The sequence below is a fragment of the Gracilinanus agilis genome, chromosome 2, assembly GCF_016433145.1.
Source record: "Gracilinanus agilis isolate LMUSP501 chromosome 2, AgileGrace, whole genome shotgun sequence".
Classification (NCBI taxonomy): Eukaryota; Metazoa; Chordata; class Mammalia; order Didelphimorphia; family Didelphidae; genus Gracilinanus; species Gracilinanus agilis.
In genome coordinates this window covers 303,424,560-303,441,530 of record NC_058131.1, presented here as the reverse complement: position 1 = coordinate 303,441,530, position 16,971 = coordinate 303,424,560, and the positions used below count along the sequence as shown (strand labels likewise).

The 16,971-nt window shown below is 36.8% G+C and overlaps 2 protein-coding genes across 2 annotated transcripts in view; one reads left to right on the top strand and one right to left on the bottom strand.

Annotated features, from left to right (window-relative positions):
* VPS35 (VPS35 retromer complex component) overlaps positions 1 to 1,961 on the bottom strand; it is a 38,943-nt gene extending 36,982 nt beyond the window's left edge. Inside the window, exons 1-2 of the mRNA XM_044659730.1 lie at positions 1,634 to 1,961; positions 1,393 to 1,475 (exon numbers count right to left, since the gene is read on the bottom strand). Of these exons, the coding sequence (XP_044515665.1) occupies positions 1,393 to 1,475; positions 1,634 to 1,961 (411 nt within the window). The remainder of the gene's footprint in view (positions 1 to 1,392; positions 1,476 to 1,633) is intronic.
* Positions 1,962 to 2,376: 415 nt separating this feature from the next.
* ORC6 (origin recognition complex subunit 6) lies at positions 2,377 to 16,225 on the top strand. Its single transcript, XM_044661428.1, has 7 exons — positions 2,377 to 2,689; positions 4,701 to 4,830; positions 7,081 to 7,244; positions 7,525 to 7,614; positions 14,650 to 14,762; positions 15,223 to 15,294; positions 15,709 to 16,225. The coding sequence occupies exons 1-7, from the start codon at positions 2,625 to 2,627 to the stop codon at positions 15,825 to 15,827; spliced, it is 753 nt and encodes a 250-aa protein (XP_044517363.1). The 5' UTR covers positions 2,377 to 2,624; the 3' UTR covers positions 15,828 to 16,225.
* The last annotated feature ends 746 nt before the right edge of the window (positions 16,226 to 16,971 follow it).

Sequence of the window (16,971 nt, the reverse complement as noted above, 5' to 3'; positions counted from 1 at the left end):
TCTTATACATTTTTCCCAAACCAAAACCTTTTAAACATTTTTTTAATGTTCTTCTTGTTAAAAGTCTCAAATCAATCAATTAACAAGCATTTAAGAACTAATTTTGCGTCAGCCCTAAAACTACAAAGTCTGCCCTAAAGAAGTGCACACACTAAAGGGAAATACAACATGCAAACAATTATGTGCAAACAGAGTAGATATAGCAGGACCCAGGTTCAAATATGAGCTCAGATATTTCCTAGCTGTGTTACCCTGGGCAAGTCACTTAACCCTGGTTGCCTAGCCTTTGCTGCTTTTCTGCCTTAGAATTGATATTTCTAAGACAGAAGGTAAGAGGGGAAGGAGAAAGGAAGAGAGAGAAAGTAAATGGAAGCTAATCTCTTGAGAGTAAGTATTAGCAATGAAGAGACATCAATGTTTTAATTTAGTCAAAATTAATGTACATTACAAAACTCCATTATATGAGTGATAGCATGTCAAATTTAATTCTATGTTGAGATAATATGTTTTATGAAGTTAACATTTAGAGGAAAGCACAGTTTTCAGAGACAATGAATCGATCTAAAGTAGATAATTGGGTCATTTTGACTGACACAAACATTAGAAGGTACTTTTTCATAGAATATAATCAAAAAGCACGTCAAATTCCAAGAAGACAGGAAAGTGATTTATAATAACCAAAATAAAGATGGTTTTTTTTTAGTTAAAAATTTACTCATCACCACTTACACCATGATTTACCACTGTAACTAAGGTTGGCTAAGTGAAATTAAATTGGTTTTAGAGATCATAAGCAATAACAAAACATGTGCATAAGCACTGTGCTAGGTATTAGAAAGGTGCAAAGTCCCATCCTATTCATAGAGATTATGGTCTTTAAAAAAGTTAAGACATTAAAACATAAGCACATGTCAAAGAATTTCAAAACAGTGCCATAAAGCCTCTTAAAGAAGGTAATATCTAAGTTCCACTGTAAAGGATGGGTAAAATTCAACAGGTAAAGAGAATGTGTGAGGGCATTCCGGACATGATAAGCAGGTTGAGCAAAGCAATAGAGTTTGATGCCCGACAAAAAGCAGCAGTCTGAAGGAGGGGATTCAGAGTAGGAGTGCATGAACGGGAATAGGAAATAAAGTTGAAAAGACAGGGTTACAAAGAGCCCTGAATGCCTGGCAGAATAGTCGGAACCTAATTTAGAAGGTAATAAGGTGTCATAAGCAATTTGAATTTTATTTTACTTAGGTGTAGAGTGGGGCGAGTTTGAGAAAGGTTGGTCTAGTTAAAATAAGGAAACAAGAACACCTCTTTTGTGGCTCAAGAAATGAAATGGAAGTGACACGACGACTGCAAAGGTACACAAATGCTCGTGGCTCATTTACATAGGACCACTACCGATTTTCGATGAGGGACGGGCTCAGTTGACATTAGAACAGGTCTGACAGATGAACGTGGTGGGGCTGGCCCAACCACGGGCCCTAGAGGGTATTGAGCCTTTTATTCATTCCCTACTCGCAGAAGGCAAAGTCAGAACGGCCAAGACTGTGCAGGGCACAAAGGGTGAATTGGGGCTGGAGCTCGGGAAGGGGTCAAATCCAAGCTAAGGTTGTTCATTTGCGGACCCAAGGCCTCCCACTAAGCCGCAGGACGGCGGACGCTCCGCAGCCCTCGCTCCGTGGTGCTCCCGATCTCTGGGCGACGACGTGATGACAGGAGCGGTCCCTGGCCTCGTGGCCATCCACCCCTCCTAACCCCTGATGCAGCAGTCCCTGGAGAGGCGGGCAGCTCCACACCTGGGAGCGGCCGCGGCGACCTGAGACCCCACGCCCCCTCCCTCCCGGGGAGCGGCCCCGCCTGCGGCCTTCCCTTAGCCGCCCCCAGCACCAGGCCGGCCCAGCCCCGAAGGGATTAGCCCGCCCCAACGACATCCCATCGGGTCCACGGAGATCGGACAGGCTGGACATCAAGAGAAGGAGAAATAGAAGGAAGGACTGGTTCTAGGGTCCCCATTACCCCACTCAACACTCACCATGGCGACTGCCCGGAGCCTGCGGCAAGCAGCACCAGCCCCGCGTCGAGCCCCGCGCCGTCATGTGACGCTGCGGCCCGCGAGGCCCCGCCTTTCCTCTTCCACGAACCCCACCCCTCCACACGGGTCGCGTTCGCCCATTGGTCTTCATCTCCCAAAGAACGCGATGAAGGACGAGAACGGAAGCCAATCGCTCTGCCAGGAGCTAGCGAGGGGACGGGGCTGTGGTGTATTGTGGGAGGAGAAACGTAGGCAGGAACCTGAACACTGGGAAGTTCGGAGTCTGCAAGGAGGACAGCAAATCATCTGACTCGCAGTAGGCGACTGAAAAGTAAGGACAAGAAGAAAGACATGGAGAAGGTGGAACAGATCTGCCTATGGCTTAGCACACACCCCGCCCTGGAGAGTGTCTCCTTTGCGCAGGCGCAGATGGAGAACGTGGGTTGGTTCATGGGGAAAAGCGGCTGCCTGTTCTCGGAGCCAATGCCATAGCTCCCAGGGGGCCGGGCCCAGGTTTCATTGGCTGTCGAAGTGCAGGGCGCGCGCCTTTCGTCCTTCCGCCCGGACGCTCGCCGGACATCCCCGTTATTTACGCGCCATGGAGCCCGGGCCTGTTGCCCGTTTCGGACCTCGGCTGGGCATCACGGACCCCGCTGTCCTAAGGTAAGTAGCTGAACCAGTTGCCCCAACCCGGGGGACGCCTCGAGAAGACCCGGATGGGCGCAGGGCCGACTTCATAAGGAGCCCTTGAAGAAGCCCTCAGGAGAGACGCCGAGGAAACTATGAATGACCATTACGAGTAATTGTCATTACTTTTGTTTTTAGCTCGACTTCTGGCGGCGTTGGTATCACTTCCTCCATGGAAACCTTCTCTGCCAGTTCGAGTGGGTTGGGGAACCAAGAAGTTGTGACTTACATAGGGTCACATAGCCAGAGCTGTTAAGTGACAGCCAGATACTTGACTGCAGATCTGACTCCCAACTCACATCTTTACTACATGGATTGGCTCTACTCAATCATTCCGTTTTGAGAAAAAAATTCATACTTTAGGATGCTCACGAGGTTGAAAGGAATCTACCTGGACCTCGGTTTCCTTATCTCTAAAGTGAGATGGCTTGTCTAGATCAGACATTTGTACATGAAAAAGCCATCTTCAGCTGTCCCTTCAGAGGCCATGTCCTGTAACTAGTCCATTTTACAAAAGAAAAAACTTAGTCCCAGAGGGCTTGTTTGCCAACTTCATGCCTAGAAAGGTCAGAGTTGGAACCTGAGCCCAAGTCTTCTGACTTCAGAGCTTTCCATGGCACCTTGATTACTCTAATATTCTTCAAGCTCCATCTCCACCTCCCTAATTCTTAATTTATTATACTAAGGACCTAGTTTGGAGGAAGGTGACCAGGATGGGGAAGAAGAAGAAGAGCAACAATAGGAAATCAAGAGATAAAAAGGTTTCAGCAAAACTAGCCAACATCAGAAAAGTCTAACGTTGTATGCTGTGGTCTGTACTCAGGGTCGTGACTTCTCATATCTCTTCTTTGGTGCCATACTTGATCATTCTAATTGTTTTTTTTGTTTGTTTGTTTTTCTTTCTATTTACCCTGGGCAACAATAGCCAAAAAGGCTACCATATTTTAATCTGTATAAAGTGTCTAGAAAGAAGGTGATGATATTCTGCCCTGTTGTACCATCAAAACACATCTGAAATATTGAATCCTTTTAAAAAAATATTTGACAAGTTAAATCTAGAGGATGGTGAATGAACTAGATTCTATACTATATGGGTGGCAGTTAAAGGCCCTGGGAATTATAAACCTAGAAAAAAGGCTTGAGGAGCATCTAATTGCTACCTTATTTGTGGTCTGTCTGGTGGAAAAGTGATTGGTTTGTTCTGTTTGGTCCCAGAGGAAAGAACTAGTAGGAGCACTGGATATAAGATGTAGAGAGACAGATTTTTACCTGATATAAGGAGACATTTCCTAATAATTAGATCTGCCCCAAAGTGAAATGGGATTGGGAAGGACTTCCTATCTTTGGAAGCCTTTTAGGGGAAAAAGAGTGACCATTTGTCAAGAGTCCTGAAGAGATTCCTGCTTTAGTGATTTACTTATAGGAAAATATTAATAAACATTCATAGACTTATGGAAGAGATCTTAGATTCTCTACCCCACTTATCTTATTCTAATTTTACAAATGAGAAAACCAGATCATAGAAAAGTGGCTTACCCAAAGTTATTAAAATCTATTCCTAGGAACTTGATGTTTCCAAAACCAATGCCTTTTTCAATACTTCGCTGCCTTCTGTATCTAAAATCATTTGAGAATCCCAAGAAGCAGAAGATGAATCTGACTTTAAACATAGTTATATAATCATGGATGACTTACTTTGCTATTGAACCTGAATTTTTCCTCATCTGTTAAAAGGGAATAGTAATAATTGTGCTAACTACTATCCAGATTATTTTTAGGAAATTATTGTGTAAACTGTGAAGCATTATATAAATGTAAGATCATTATGATGATGACTTTGAAAGGCTGTAGGATTCTATGACTTTAGATTGAATGAAAAGTAGAACCATGGTGAAATCTATTTACTTATCTTCTATCTCTGTTACTTAGAAAAGTCATTGGCTGTTTTACCCAAAAAATACTTTATAAGTTTAATATTATAATATAGGAAAGCTGAGGAATACCTTCGACTGTCCCAAGTAAAGTGCACTGGATTGTCTGCTCATACAACAGAAACAAGTAATGCAATCATGTGTCTGGATCTTGCTGCTACCACTAGGAGATGGCCTTTAGACAGAGTAAGTGGTCCCTTTTCATTGTGATGATGAGGAGTTTTCCACTTATTAGCCTCTTGTTCTTAAATTATGTAAGGGTTCAAATTACTTAAACCATAGTTTCCTGGGAATGTCTTTATCTACCTCTACTAGAATATACAATTCCATTGAAGCAGGGTTATGCTTTATCTTTTTGTCTCTCTTAGGGCCTAACAGTGCATTACCCATAGCTGGCATTTAATAAATATTTGAAAAGAATGGAGAAGTACATTTTTTTCATCTCTGATGCCAAACTTGGTCATTATAATTATACAGCATTTTTTTGTTCTTTCTGTTTACACTATTATAGCCATATTATTTTCCCAATTCTGTTTGCTTCTTTCTGCATAAGTTCCTGATGTTTCTCTGAATTCTTCATATTTTTCAGTTATTTTTTTTTAACCCTTATCTTCCATCTTAGAATCAATACTATGTATTGGTTCCAAGGCTGGAGTGGTAAGGGGTAGGCAATGGGGGTTAAGTGACTAGCCCACGGTCACACAGCTAGGAAATGTCTGAGGCAGAGTTTTAACTCGGGACCTCCCTTCTCTAGGCCTGGCTCTCAATCTACTGAGCCACCTACCTGCCCCCCATATTTTTCACTTCTTAAGGTACAGTACAATTCCATTATGTGTGAAGAGAACCCCCTCCCAGGATCACTCACTGGGATCCTACCTATGTCCCAGTACTGCTAGCACTGTGTCACGTCAGTGGGCTTGAGACACCTAGGCACTTGCCTCGGAAATGATAGGGAAATTGATCCAGGTGTAAAGGGAGAAAATAAAAGTAGGGGGATGCAGGAAGTGGGGTCTCTATTCTCTTGGGTGTTTGAGTAAAGGAAAGTGGCTAAGAGGTCTTTTGAGAGACTGGCCACATGGCAGGATAAATTCAGGCTTTTCTCTATCTGTCTGCTTTCTCCTGTTCAAATAAATACTAATAAACTCTTGAGGAAAATAAGGACCAGAGTTTAATTTAGTTATTACAATTATATTCATGTACCATAGCTTATTTAGTCATTCCCCTGTCGATGGGCAACCCTTTTGTGTCCGGTTTTTTGCTACTATTAAAGGTACTACTGTTAATATTTTGACCTTTCTCTTCTATCTTTAATTACCTCTGGGTATATGCCTAAAAGTGACATCTCTGTGTAAAATGACACGAATCCCTTTTTTAAAGTGAAATTTGTCCATATATTTTGTTTTCACATCACTTACATTCTACTGTATCCCTCCTGTAACCACTCCCAAAAAGCTATCCCTTATTTTTAAAAAGGAATGAAAGGAAGAAAAAAGGGTCAGTAAAACTAACCAGAGGGGGCAGGTTGGTGGCTTAGTAGATAGAGATCCAGTTCTGGAGACAGAAAGTCCTGGAGTCAAGTCTGGCCTCCTACACTTCCTAGTTGTGTGATCACCTTTTCTGTGTTTTAACCAATATCGAATAGTTTTGATGAATTGCTTTATAGCATAATTTGGGATGCTGGAGGTACTATTCTCCTTGCAGTCTTTTTTCCCATTATTTCTCATGAAAGTCTAAATCTTCTACAATTCAATCTTTTTTTTAGCTCTTTAAAATATTAGCTTGATAGTCTGGAATAACATTAAACTTGTAAATTAATTTAGGTAGTATTGTCAGTTTTATTATATTGATGTACCCCAACCAAAAGCAGTAGATTACTGTTACTAATTATTAAACCATTCTTTATTTCTTTAAAAGAGTATTTCATAATTATATTTGAATAAAACTTGGGTATGAAGTTGTAGTTATTGCCCTTTCTATTTTTCCTTCTGAATTTTGTTATTGTTATAAGAAATGTTATTTTTTTCTATTTATTTTTGAAACCTGTTACTTTATTGTTGCTATCAATTTCTTTGCCTGTTTTATGAGATTTTCTAAATAAGCCATCATATCGTAAGCAAATTGAAATGTTTTATCTCCTCTTTGCTTTTATTCAGGCATTAAAATTTCTTCCTCTTAATGCTCACACTTCTAGAACTGTGACAAGTAGCTATGGGGAAAGAGGGCTTCCATCCATGGTTCATTTTTATGTTTAGACATTCGTGTTTCCCCATTGTAGATAATGCTAGCTTTTGTTTTTAGATAAATATTTTTAATCATATTTTAGAATTGCCTGGTGTCTGTGCATTGTCTAGTTTTTAACAAAAATGTACATTGAATTTTGTAATGGCTTTTCATGCACCTATTAACATAATCATGTTCATTTTTTCTTTTTGGAAGACTTATTTAGTTAAACTATCTGGCTTAAACAAGAAGATGTATCAAAGCTGTCTTAAGTCTTTTGAGTGTTTGCTGGGCCTGAATTCAAATCTTGGAATAAAAGACTTAGCTATACAGTTTAACTGCACGGAGGCAGTAAACATAGCTTCAAAGATACTTCAGAGGTATGGAAAATAAAGAATCATTCAATTGAAAAATAGATGTTTTTCCACAAATTAGAATTTTTCGTTTGAAAAACTATTCACCTTTGTTAACTAAACTGTTTTAACCTATAGAAATAACTGGTACACTTAAAACTGCTGCATACTTATTGTCAAGGTTTAGTGATGTCAACACTTTATAGTATGCCTTAGAAATCATGTACATTTTATTCAGTATTTATATATCATTTTAGAGTCTGGGACCATTTTTCTTACAAACACTGTAAATACTGCTTTCTTATAGGTATGAAGCCAGTCTTCCCCAGATTCAGAAAGTAGATCTAGACCTGTCCAAGCCACTTTTCACTACAGCTGCACTGTTTTCAGCATGCAGGTAAAGCTATAGTATGATAATGAGTAATGTTTCCAATATTTATAAGTTGTTTGCAATTAGAAACACATTTTCTTACAGAAATGTTTGTTTGGTTATTAGTTTCCCAGGGTTACCCTCAAAGCCTATTAGCCAATAATGTAGCTCTTATCACAGATAATGGAACAACCAGTACATTTGGATTATACCATCTCAGAAACCCATGTGCTATAAAAGAAGTTTAAAAATTGCATTTAAGTCACATCTGTTGGACCTGACCAGATACATGAAAAAGAAATTCATGCTAAAGGTGTTATGGTTTTAAAGGCACTAGGATGGATTTCCATTTTTTATAGATTACATGTTGATATTATTTTTAATGTTTTCTGACATTTTGCAATCCATATTCTTTCACTCCCATCTCTTTCCCCTTCCCAAGAGGGCAGGTACTATGATATAGTTGTACATATATTATCGTGTAATACATATTTCCATGTTTGCCATGTTGTAAGACAAGACACATATTGCTTCTCTTAGAGAAAAATTCATGGAGGAAATCAAGTGAAAAATGGTATGTTTCAATCTGCATTTGGAATCCATGTGTTTCTTCTGTAGTGGTGTATAGCCTTTTTTCATCATGAATCCCTTAGAGTTGTCCTGAATCCTTACCTTGTTGATAATAATAGTTGTCATTCACAGTTGATCATCATATATTTTTGTTGTTACTATATACAACATTTTCCTGGTTCTTCTCACTTCACTTTATCACTTCATAGAAGTCTTTCCAGGTTTTTTCTGATCATCTTGTTTGTCTTTCCTTATAGCACAATATTATTCCATAATAGTCATATAATACAACTTGTTCAGCCATCCCCAATTAACGGACATCCCTTCAGTTTCCAGTTCTTTGCCACCACAAAAAATATCTTTGTACAAGTAGGTTCTTTTCCCCTGTCTTTAATCATTTGAGGATACAGACCTAGTAATGGTATTGCTGAATTAAAGGGTATACACAGTTTGCTGGCCCTTTGGGCATGGTTCCAGATTGCTTTATAAAATGGTTGTATCACTTCAGAGTTCCACCAGCAGTCTGTTAGCGTCACAGTTTTTCCACATTCCCTCCAACATTTACCATTTTCCATTTTTGTCATATTAACCAGTCAGGTGGGTATGAGGTAGTACCTCAGTGATTTAAATTTGCATTCCTCTAATTATTAATGATTTAAGCATTTTTTATATGACTAATGGTAATTTTTGTTTTGGGTTAGTTTTTTTTTTAACCCTTACCTTACTTCTTAGAATTAATACTTTATATTGGTTCCAAGGCAGAAGAGTGGTAAGAACTAAGCAATCAAAGTTAAGTGACTTGACCAGGATCATACAACTAGGAAGTGTATCTGAGGCTAAATTTGAACCCAGGACCTCCTGGCTCCAGGCCTGGCTCTCAATTCATTGAGTCACCTAGCTGGCCCCAACTAAAGAAAATTTTAATTTCTCCATCTGATAATCACCTGTTCCTATCCTTTGACCATTTGTCAATTGGGGAATGCTTTGCATTTTTATAAATTTTATTCACTTCTCCATATGTTTGAGAAATGAAACCTTTGTTAGAGGCATTTGCTATAAATATTTTTTTCCAAGTTTTGTTTGCCTTATAATCTTGATTGCATTGTTTGTACAAGAAAATTTTTAATTTAATGTAGTCAAAGTTATCTATTCTACGTCTCATGTCTCTATGTCTTGTTTTGACCTAATTTCTTCCATTATTCATAAGTCTGATAGATAAACTATTTCGTACTCCCCTAATTTGTTTATGGTACCACCCTTTATTTCTAAATCATATATCTATTTTGACTTTAGTATATGGTGTGATTTGTTGATCTATTCCTAATTTCTGTTAAGCTGTTTTCCAATTTTCCTAGCATTTTTTGTCAAATAGTGAATTCTTCTTCCAAAAGCTTGACTCTGTGTTTTTTATGTGTTCATTTACCATTGCATATTGAGTACCTACCTAATCTATTCCATTGGCCCACCACTCTTTACCAATACCAAATTGTTTTGTGTTTTTTTTTTAAACCCTTGTACTTCGGTGTATTGTCTCATAGGTGGAAGATTGGCAGGGGTGGGCAATGGGGGTCAAGTGACCCGCCCAGGGTCACACAGCTGGGAAGTGGCTGAGGCCGGGTTTGAACCTAGGACCTCCCGTCTCCAGGCCCGACTCTCACTCCACTGAGCTACCCAGCTGCCCCAATACCAAATTGTTTTGATGGTTGCCACTTTATAATATAGTTTGAGATCCAGTACAGCTAAGCCACTTTTCTTTCTTTCTTTCTTTTTTTATTAATTCACTTGATATCCTAGGTCTCTTGTTTTTCAAGATGAATTTTTTATTATTTTTTCTAACTCTGAAATATTTTTGGGTAGTTTGGTATGGCATTGAATAAGTAAATTAAATTGGATAGATCGTCATTTTTATTATATTGGCTCAGAAGAAGGGATTTTTTGTTTTTTCCCCTGATTACACATAAAAAGTTTCCAACATTTTCAAAAAATTCTGAATTTCAAATTCTCTCCTGCCCTTCTTCCCTCTTCCATACCCTCCCCCATTCTCCTTGCCCCCACCGAAGTGGTAAGCAATCTCCTATGGATTTTACATGTACAATCTTGTAAAACATTTTTCCTTATTAAGCCTTTTGTAGAAAGAAATACAAACAAAATAAAAATAAGAAAGAAAGTGAAAATATTTCCTTTGGTATGATCTCAGACTCCATCAGTTCCTTCTCTGGAAGCAGATGGCATTTTTTTTTTAAATCATGAGTCCTTTGGGATTGTTTTGGATCATTATATTGCTGAGAATAGCTAAGTTATTCAGAGTTGTTCATTGTACAGTATTCTTGTAACTGTACAATGTTCTTCTGACTATACTTATTTCACTCTGCCTCAGTTCATTTTAGTCTTTCCAGGTTTTTCTAAGCTCCTCTTACTTGTCATTCCTTACAACAAAATAGTATTCCATTACAATCATACTCAGGCATTCTGTAATTGATGGTTATCTCCTCACTTTCCAATTCTTTACCCCCTACAAAAAGAGCTGCTTTAAATATTTTTGTACATATAAGATCTTCCCCCTTTTTTGTTTTCTATCTCTTTAGGATACAAACCTAATAATGGTATTGCTGGGATAGGAGGGATTTTCAAGATATTTCAGAGGCTGTGTAGTTTAACACCATACTGGTGCTCTCAAAAAGAAACCTTCTAGAAGAATGGAAAATATATGGCATCGTCACCAGAAAAAAAGATGCTTGAAGAGATCAGCTTCTTTTTGCCTCATTTGCCTCTTTTATAAAAAAAAAAAAAAACTTTGAGAATGTCCAATGTATACATTAAGATATTGTTGATTAACATATGAGAATAAAATAGTTTTATAGAAGTTACTTCATGATATAGAAAATACAAGATCTTTTAAGTATTTGACATGGTAAAGCAAACTTAGCCAAACTAGCCCATAAGATATCAGCCTTGTTTATTAGAGTTGGGAGGACCTGGGTTCAAATGCGGCCTCAGACACTAATTGTGTGTCTTAACCGCTCTTCTGTTTTTTTTTTTTATCATACAAATTTCTTTGCTAGATGCAACCACAGACCTCACTTTGTCCAATATAAATATCAAAGTGAGGCATAAAACAGTACATGTTTGCCACTGTCAAGGACAATGTCCTTCATAGAATCCAGATGGAAAATGGGATTCCCTATAGATAATAATGCATCCATATAGTACTTTAAGATTTATAGAAAGTGTTTGATTACCCTTTGCAGTAGGTAGTACAGGTATTTTCCTTATTTTATAGATTAGTAAACTGAGGCCTAGAGAGGTTCAGTGATTTGCCCAAAGTTGCATGTTTAGCAAGAGTCAGATCTAGACTTTTCTGATGCTTCATTAAGAATTCTTTCCATATCATCACTTATTTGAAAATGAAATTCTGATTAGAAGACTTTTGTGGTAGGATTTCCAAACATTACCACTCAAGACTGGCTTAACAGTTCAAATGGGAAAAACAAATGTGTGAAGAATGTGTTGTACAGGAACATGAATACACTATTAGTGGAATTGTGAATTTGTTTAAATATTCTGAGAAAGTGTTTGGAATTATACCATCAGAATCACTAAACTATACATACTCTTTGACTCAGTGGTGTCTTTACAAACTATATCCCACCAAAAGAGGTCAACAACAGAGGTGAAGAATGGCTATATGCCAAAGTAAATGTAGTAGTATTTTTTATGTAACAAAGAACTCGATAAGTATAATGAAATATGATAACTCTATAAGAAAAGATGAATATTAGTAATTCAGAGAAATCTAGGAAGACATGTATGAAATGATGCAGAATAAAATAAGGAGAATCAGGAAAACGATTTACACAATGATTACAATAACTAGAAGAAACTTTCAAAGACTTCAGAGCTCAGATCATTGAATTAATCTGAATTAATAATTGAATTAATCATGACTTGAGAAGACACATCATAACACATTTCTCTTGACAGAAGTAATGGTACAAAACAATACATACTTTTTAAATTATACTAATATGTTGATTTAGTTTGACTTTTTCTTTGGGGAATGATGATTTAATAAACACAAAAGGAAAGGGTGTGTAAGGGGATACAAGGTAATTTTATTTTTACCTTATTAAATTTGATATAAACTTTTTTTTAAAAAAAAAGTAACAAGTGGATGGCTTCATATAAAATCGTGGGGGGAGGGGTTGGATGTTGAAATGTTGCTGGTTTGTTTTATGTTCTTTAAAAATTTTCTTTTAAAAATAATGCACATTATGCATCAGAATTCTAATCAATACATTTACCAGTCAGAATGTCAGAAAACTAACAAAGGACAAGCTTCCTTACTCACAGTAGAAAGGTGAACTATAGGTAGAATGAAGCATATGTTGTTATAAATGGCCATTTACCAATTTGTTTTGCCTACCTGCATTTCTTTGTCATGGTAATGCAGGGAGAAAAGGCAGATATTTGAGATTATTGGGAAGTGACAGTTGGGTTTTGTTTTGTTTTTCTTCAGAGCATCAGTAAGAAGTGTTGGGGGGAGAGAATAAATGTCATTGTCTAGATGTTAAATCTATTCCTATATCTTGGATTGGGATGGTGAGCTGGACCCAGAATTGATTAGGAGAAAGAAAGAGAGAATTGGGAAATTATGCGTTGCTTCTATTGATGCCATACCTTGCCACAAAAGCCAGACTTTTTTTAATGCTGCGATTCCCCTGATGATGTGATATGGCTACAAATCTTAGAACAATCCAAATTGCTGTTGACACAGAGGGGGAAGGGAAATGTATGAAGAATGGAGTAGTCAGTGGTTTATTACCAAGTGACTTATAGGCATAAAAGATATGGTCAAGAATATGTATAGCCAGAAAAAGAGGTAGGTTATTCATGTAGGGAGGGGAAAGGATGATAGATGGACCACTGCATTATTGTACTGATATCCATAAATATTAAAAGACAGAGGAAGGTCACCACTACATTGATTGGATCCCTGTGGAGAATTTATAGATGATGAGAAAGCATGGGTAATTTGCAGTCTGCACCAGTGGAGGGAGTTCTTATTCCATTTAGTAGATTACAGATCCACTGAACAGGAGAAATGTTATATATTGACAACTATAATGCTTTTTAGTGCTATTTCTTTCACAAATTACAGTATTTTAATTACATTAAGAATTAGATAGGATTTTAAGACCTTAACCTGAGAACTTAGTTGACATTTCTATAGAGATCCAAATTCTGAATCATAATATCCATCTCTTTGTCATAACTGTAGTAGCAATGGTCATTTCATATGTAAAAAATATTTATGAGTATTAAAAATCTCAGGGGCTATCTGTATATAAATGCTAAAATCTGATCACTGATATAGTTTGTGATGATTACTGGTTTACTACTTGTAACTCCAAAAAGCAAAATATGAATGATTTTTTGTGTATTAGATAACTTGTAAAACTTGTAAGGATACTCCTTAAAGATCAGACTTCTAATCTGTATTATGTCTAATATGTTGATGTACATTTATTTGTGCCATGTTCTTCCTAAATACCAATTGTTCGTGATTTTTGTTCTTAATTTTTTGCTTTGCTTTCTGCTAGAAAACACTTTAATAATAAAAGGTAGTTTAGGAATGGATTCCTTTATCCCACCAAATTATAGAAGAGAATGTTAATTAGCATATGTAAAGGGAAAAAAACCTAACTCCAAACTAAAATGTTTGGAAAGGACAAAGTTAATGCAATTTGGGTCTTTTCTTATTAGGCTCATACTTCTGAAGTTAATATAAGACAAATATAAAGCAAAGAAAGATTTGAATGGCTTCTTTGTAAATTCTTTTGGTCTTTATTAGTGTGTAGTTAAGCAATGATTCTAATCTCTGTTTTAGAATGGAATGAAATGAGCTGAGCATCTGAAAGCAATATGATATGTTTTCTAAAAATTGTTATTTATGTATTAAACACTTGAGAAAAGAACACCAAACTTAGGAATTCTGGTATTCTTTTGAATTTTCATGGGTTTTTCTTTTTTTAACTTTAGTAATCCTGATATAGAATGGGTGTTTTCCATGTCATGAGTAACTTTGTCTATCCAACAACTAAAGTTAATAAGTAGATCAATGAAGTAGACAGCATCCTTAAAACTAAAACTTTACACAAGAGTTGAAGGGGGGAAATAAGTTCTTAGAGATACCTAGAAGCTCCAATAGTAAACAAGGAGGGGGAAAGGAAGAAATATCATAGTGCAATGGAAAATCTACGGGGCTAAATCATCAGGTACTTGACTGCAGATCCTGCTTCTGACACTTCTTTCCTCTCTGGGTATCATTATATAAAAGAGGGAGATAAAAATACAACTCCTAAAAATCAAATAAATGATGTAAAGTGTTTTGTTAAACTTAAGGCACTATGGAAATGTAACTATTGTTATTTTATTGTGTAGGTAGCAAGGAAAGGGCATTTACCAATTTTAAGAAAATAAATTATTTTATAGGGTCCTAAAGCTAAAAGTAAATAAAGACAAAATGATGACCACATCTGGTGTAAAGAAAGCTGTATTTGATCGACTCTGTAAACAGTTGGAAAAGTTTGAAGAGCAAGTTAAGGGTGAGTATTCCACAATTTATAGTTCTGTGAATTTAAACCAAATTACCAAAACTGCTCATTTATAGGTACAAAGGCATATATTAAACAAGTTGGTTTCCCAGGCAAATGTCACAATATGCTCTATTCATGTACATAGGTCAGATAATTATAGTAATTATCTGCTAAGTAGGATATATTGTCTTATGAGAAGAAACAAGCAAAAGGAAATTCTCAGAAAATGTTGTTGTTGTTTTTTTTACCCCTTCCAATAAAACCAATATATATAGGATAGAGCTAGATAGGACCTTGGAGTTTAACTAGAATCACTCCTCATTTTACAAGGATGGAAGCCATGTATCTAGTGATGTAAATGTAATGTAAGACTATTTAGAAATTAAGCATGCTAGAATTGAGATTCCTAACTAGAAGTGGGGAAGGTAAAAGAGAAATAATATTAATGGCATTTTTATTTTTCTTGAAGGAGAACCTAATATTTCAGTTTCTCCACCAGCGAAAAGACAGAAAAAGATTACAGTTGAAAATTCTAAGAAAGGTAAGGCTTGCTGTCATTGTGAAATGGAATTAATTAGTTCAAGCAAGTATTGAGACTAGCAGTTATGTAAAGGATCTGTTATGAAATCTATCAAGTCACCTTTTTATAAAAGCTCTTTTAAAGACAGTCCTCACAATAAGCAATGGAAAAGTTTGAAGGAACCTTGGAATAGTTGGAATGTATGACTAAAATGAACAAAACTGTAAGACCTTTCTTCTAGCTTTTTACTTAAATTTCTTGGTGCTCATGTATAAAAGGAATTTAAATTATGGAAATTCAGGATTATTTTAATGTTGTGTTGGGAGTTGTGACTTTCAAACAAGATTTTTCTGTTGTCCTAATTTCTTAAAATAGAGACAAACTTTCAAGTTGCTAAGACTGAGAATTTTTAATCTCTTGAAATTTTTCTAACAGAAATAGAGGATAAAGCCGAGTCTCCTCATAAGAAGCAGCAAAGTGAAGATTTAAAACAAGATTATGAAGAGTGGAAAAGAAAAATTTTAGAAAATGCTGCTAAAGCACAAAAGAAGTGATTAAATTTTCTGGGTAGCACCTGCCACCAACCATGACTCTTTACTCCCTACTGAGTCTTGATGTATTGTTAGCATTTGCTTTTGAGCAAGAATTCTGAAAGTACTGTGCTCTGCCTCAGTGTGCTTAGGGCTCTTTTTCTGGGCAGTACCAAACACATTATGTCAAGGAAAACCATTCCACCTCCACTCCAAGTTTCCATATTTTGCTGAGGTTACTTGAAAAAAGGCAGCATAGAGGTCACATCTAAGGCAGTGAGACCTGGCTCCTGACCTTGGAAATAAGCTTGACACAATCAATCATGGTGTCATTTGGCTTACTTTCCTCTTCCCTACCAGGTATGTGTGTTCTCTTCCAAAGGAGTCTGAGGAAATTTAGGACTCTAGTTTGTACTTTTAATAATTAAACATTAATTATTTTAAAGCAATACAAATGGTTTTTCATACTATTTCATTCATACTTTTAGCTGTTTTTGCAGTTTTTTAGAATCAGAATCTTTCTTTTTAAAATATTGTGACTTTAAGATAGTTTTTTTTCAGTGTCCATCCTGCCTTAGCTTTTTGTTTAAAGAACATGCTTTCAGGGGCAGCTGGGTAGCTCAGTGGATTGAGAGCCAGGCCTAGAGATGGGAGGTCCTAGGTTCAAATGCAACCTCAGACACTTCCCAGCTGTGTGACCCTGGGCAAGTCACTTGACCCCCATTGCCCACCCTTACCACACTTCCACCTAGGAGCCAATACACAGAAGTTAAGGGTTTAGAAAAATAATAATAAAGAACATGCTTTTGCTAGGAATAATTTTCCTGTTAAGCAAAAAAATCAAAACACCTATTCTAGTAGGATATCTGGGAAGAAAACCCAAGTTTTCTGTATTGCTCTAGCTTCTGTACCACTAGTAATTTTAAGAAGATCACATCGACTACAAATTTGTAGTCCATCGACTACAAATGAGGACGCAGTTGCAAAATCAAGAAATTAACCAAGGTTTATTTGTGCTTAAGCTTCAGATATTTACAAACTGAGAGATACAATGGTATTTAAACACTCAACATTAAAAACAAACCTGTGGAACTTAGCCTTCATAGAAGGTGAAAAGTTGCCAGGAGGTCTGGGAAATGGTACCAAATAGAAATTTAGTTTGGTTACC

Excerpts from the sequence above, each read along its gene's own strand:
- ORC6 (XM_044661428.1), top strand. The coding sequence starts at position 2,625 with ATGGAGCCCGGGCCTGTTGCCCGTTTCGGACCTCGGCTGGGCATCACG. Across the intron at positions 7,615-14,649 it reads GCACTGTTTTCAGCATGCAG|GGTCCTAAAGCTAAAAGTAA; the intron begins GTAAAGCTATAG and ends ATTATTTTATAG. Across the intron at positions 14,763-15,222 it reads GTTTGAAGAGCAAGTTAAGG|GAGAACCTAATATTTCAGTT; the intron begins GTGAGTATTCCA and ends TTTTTCTTGAAG.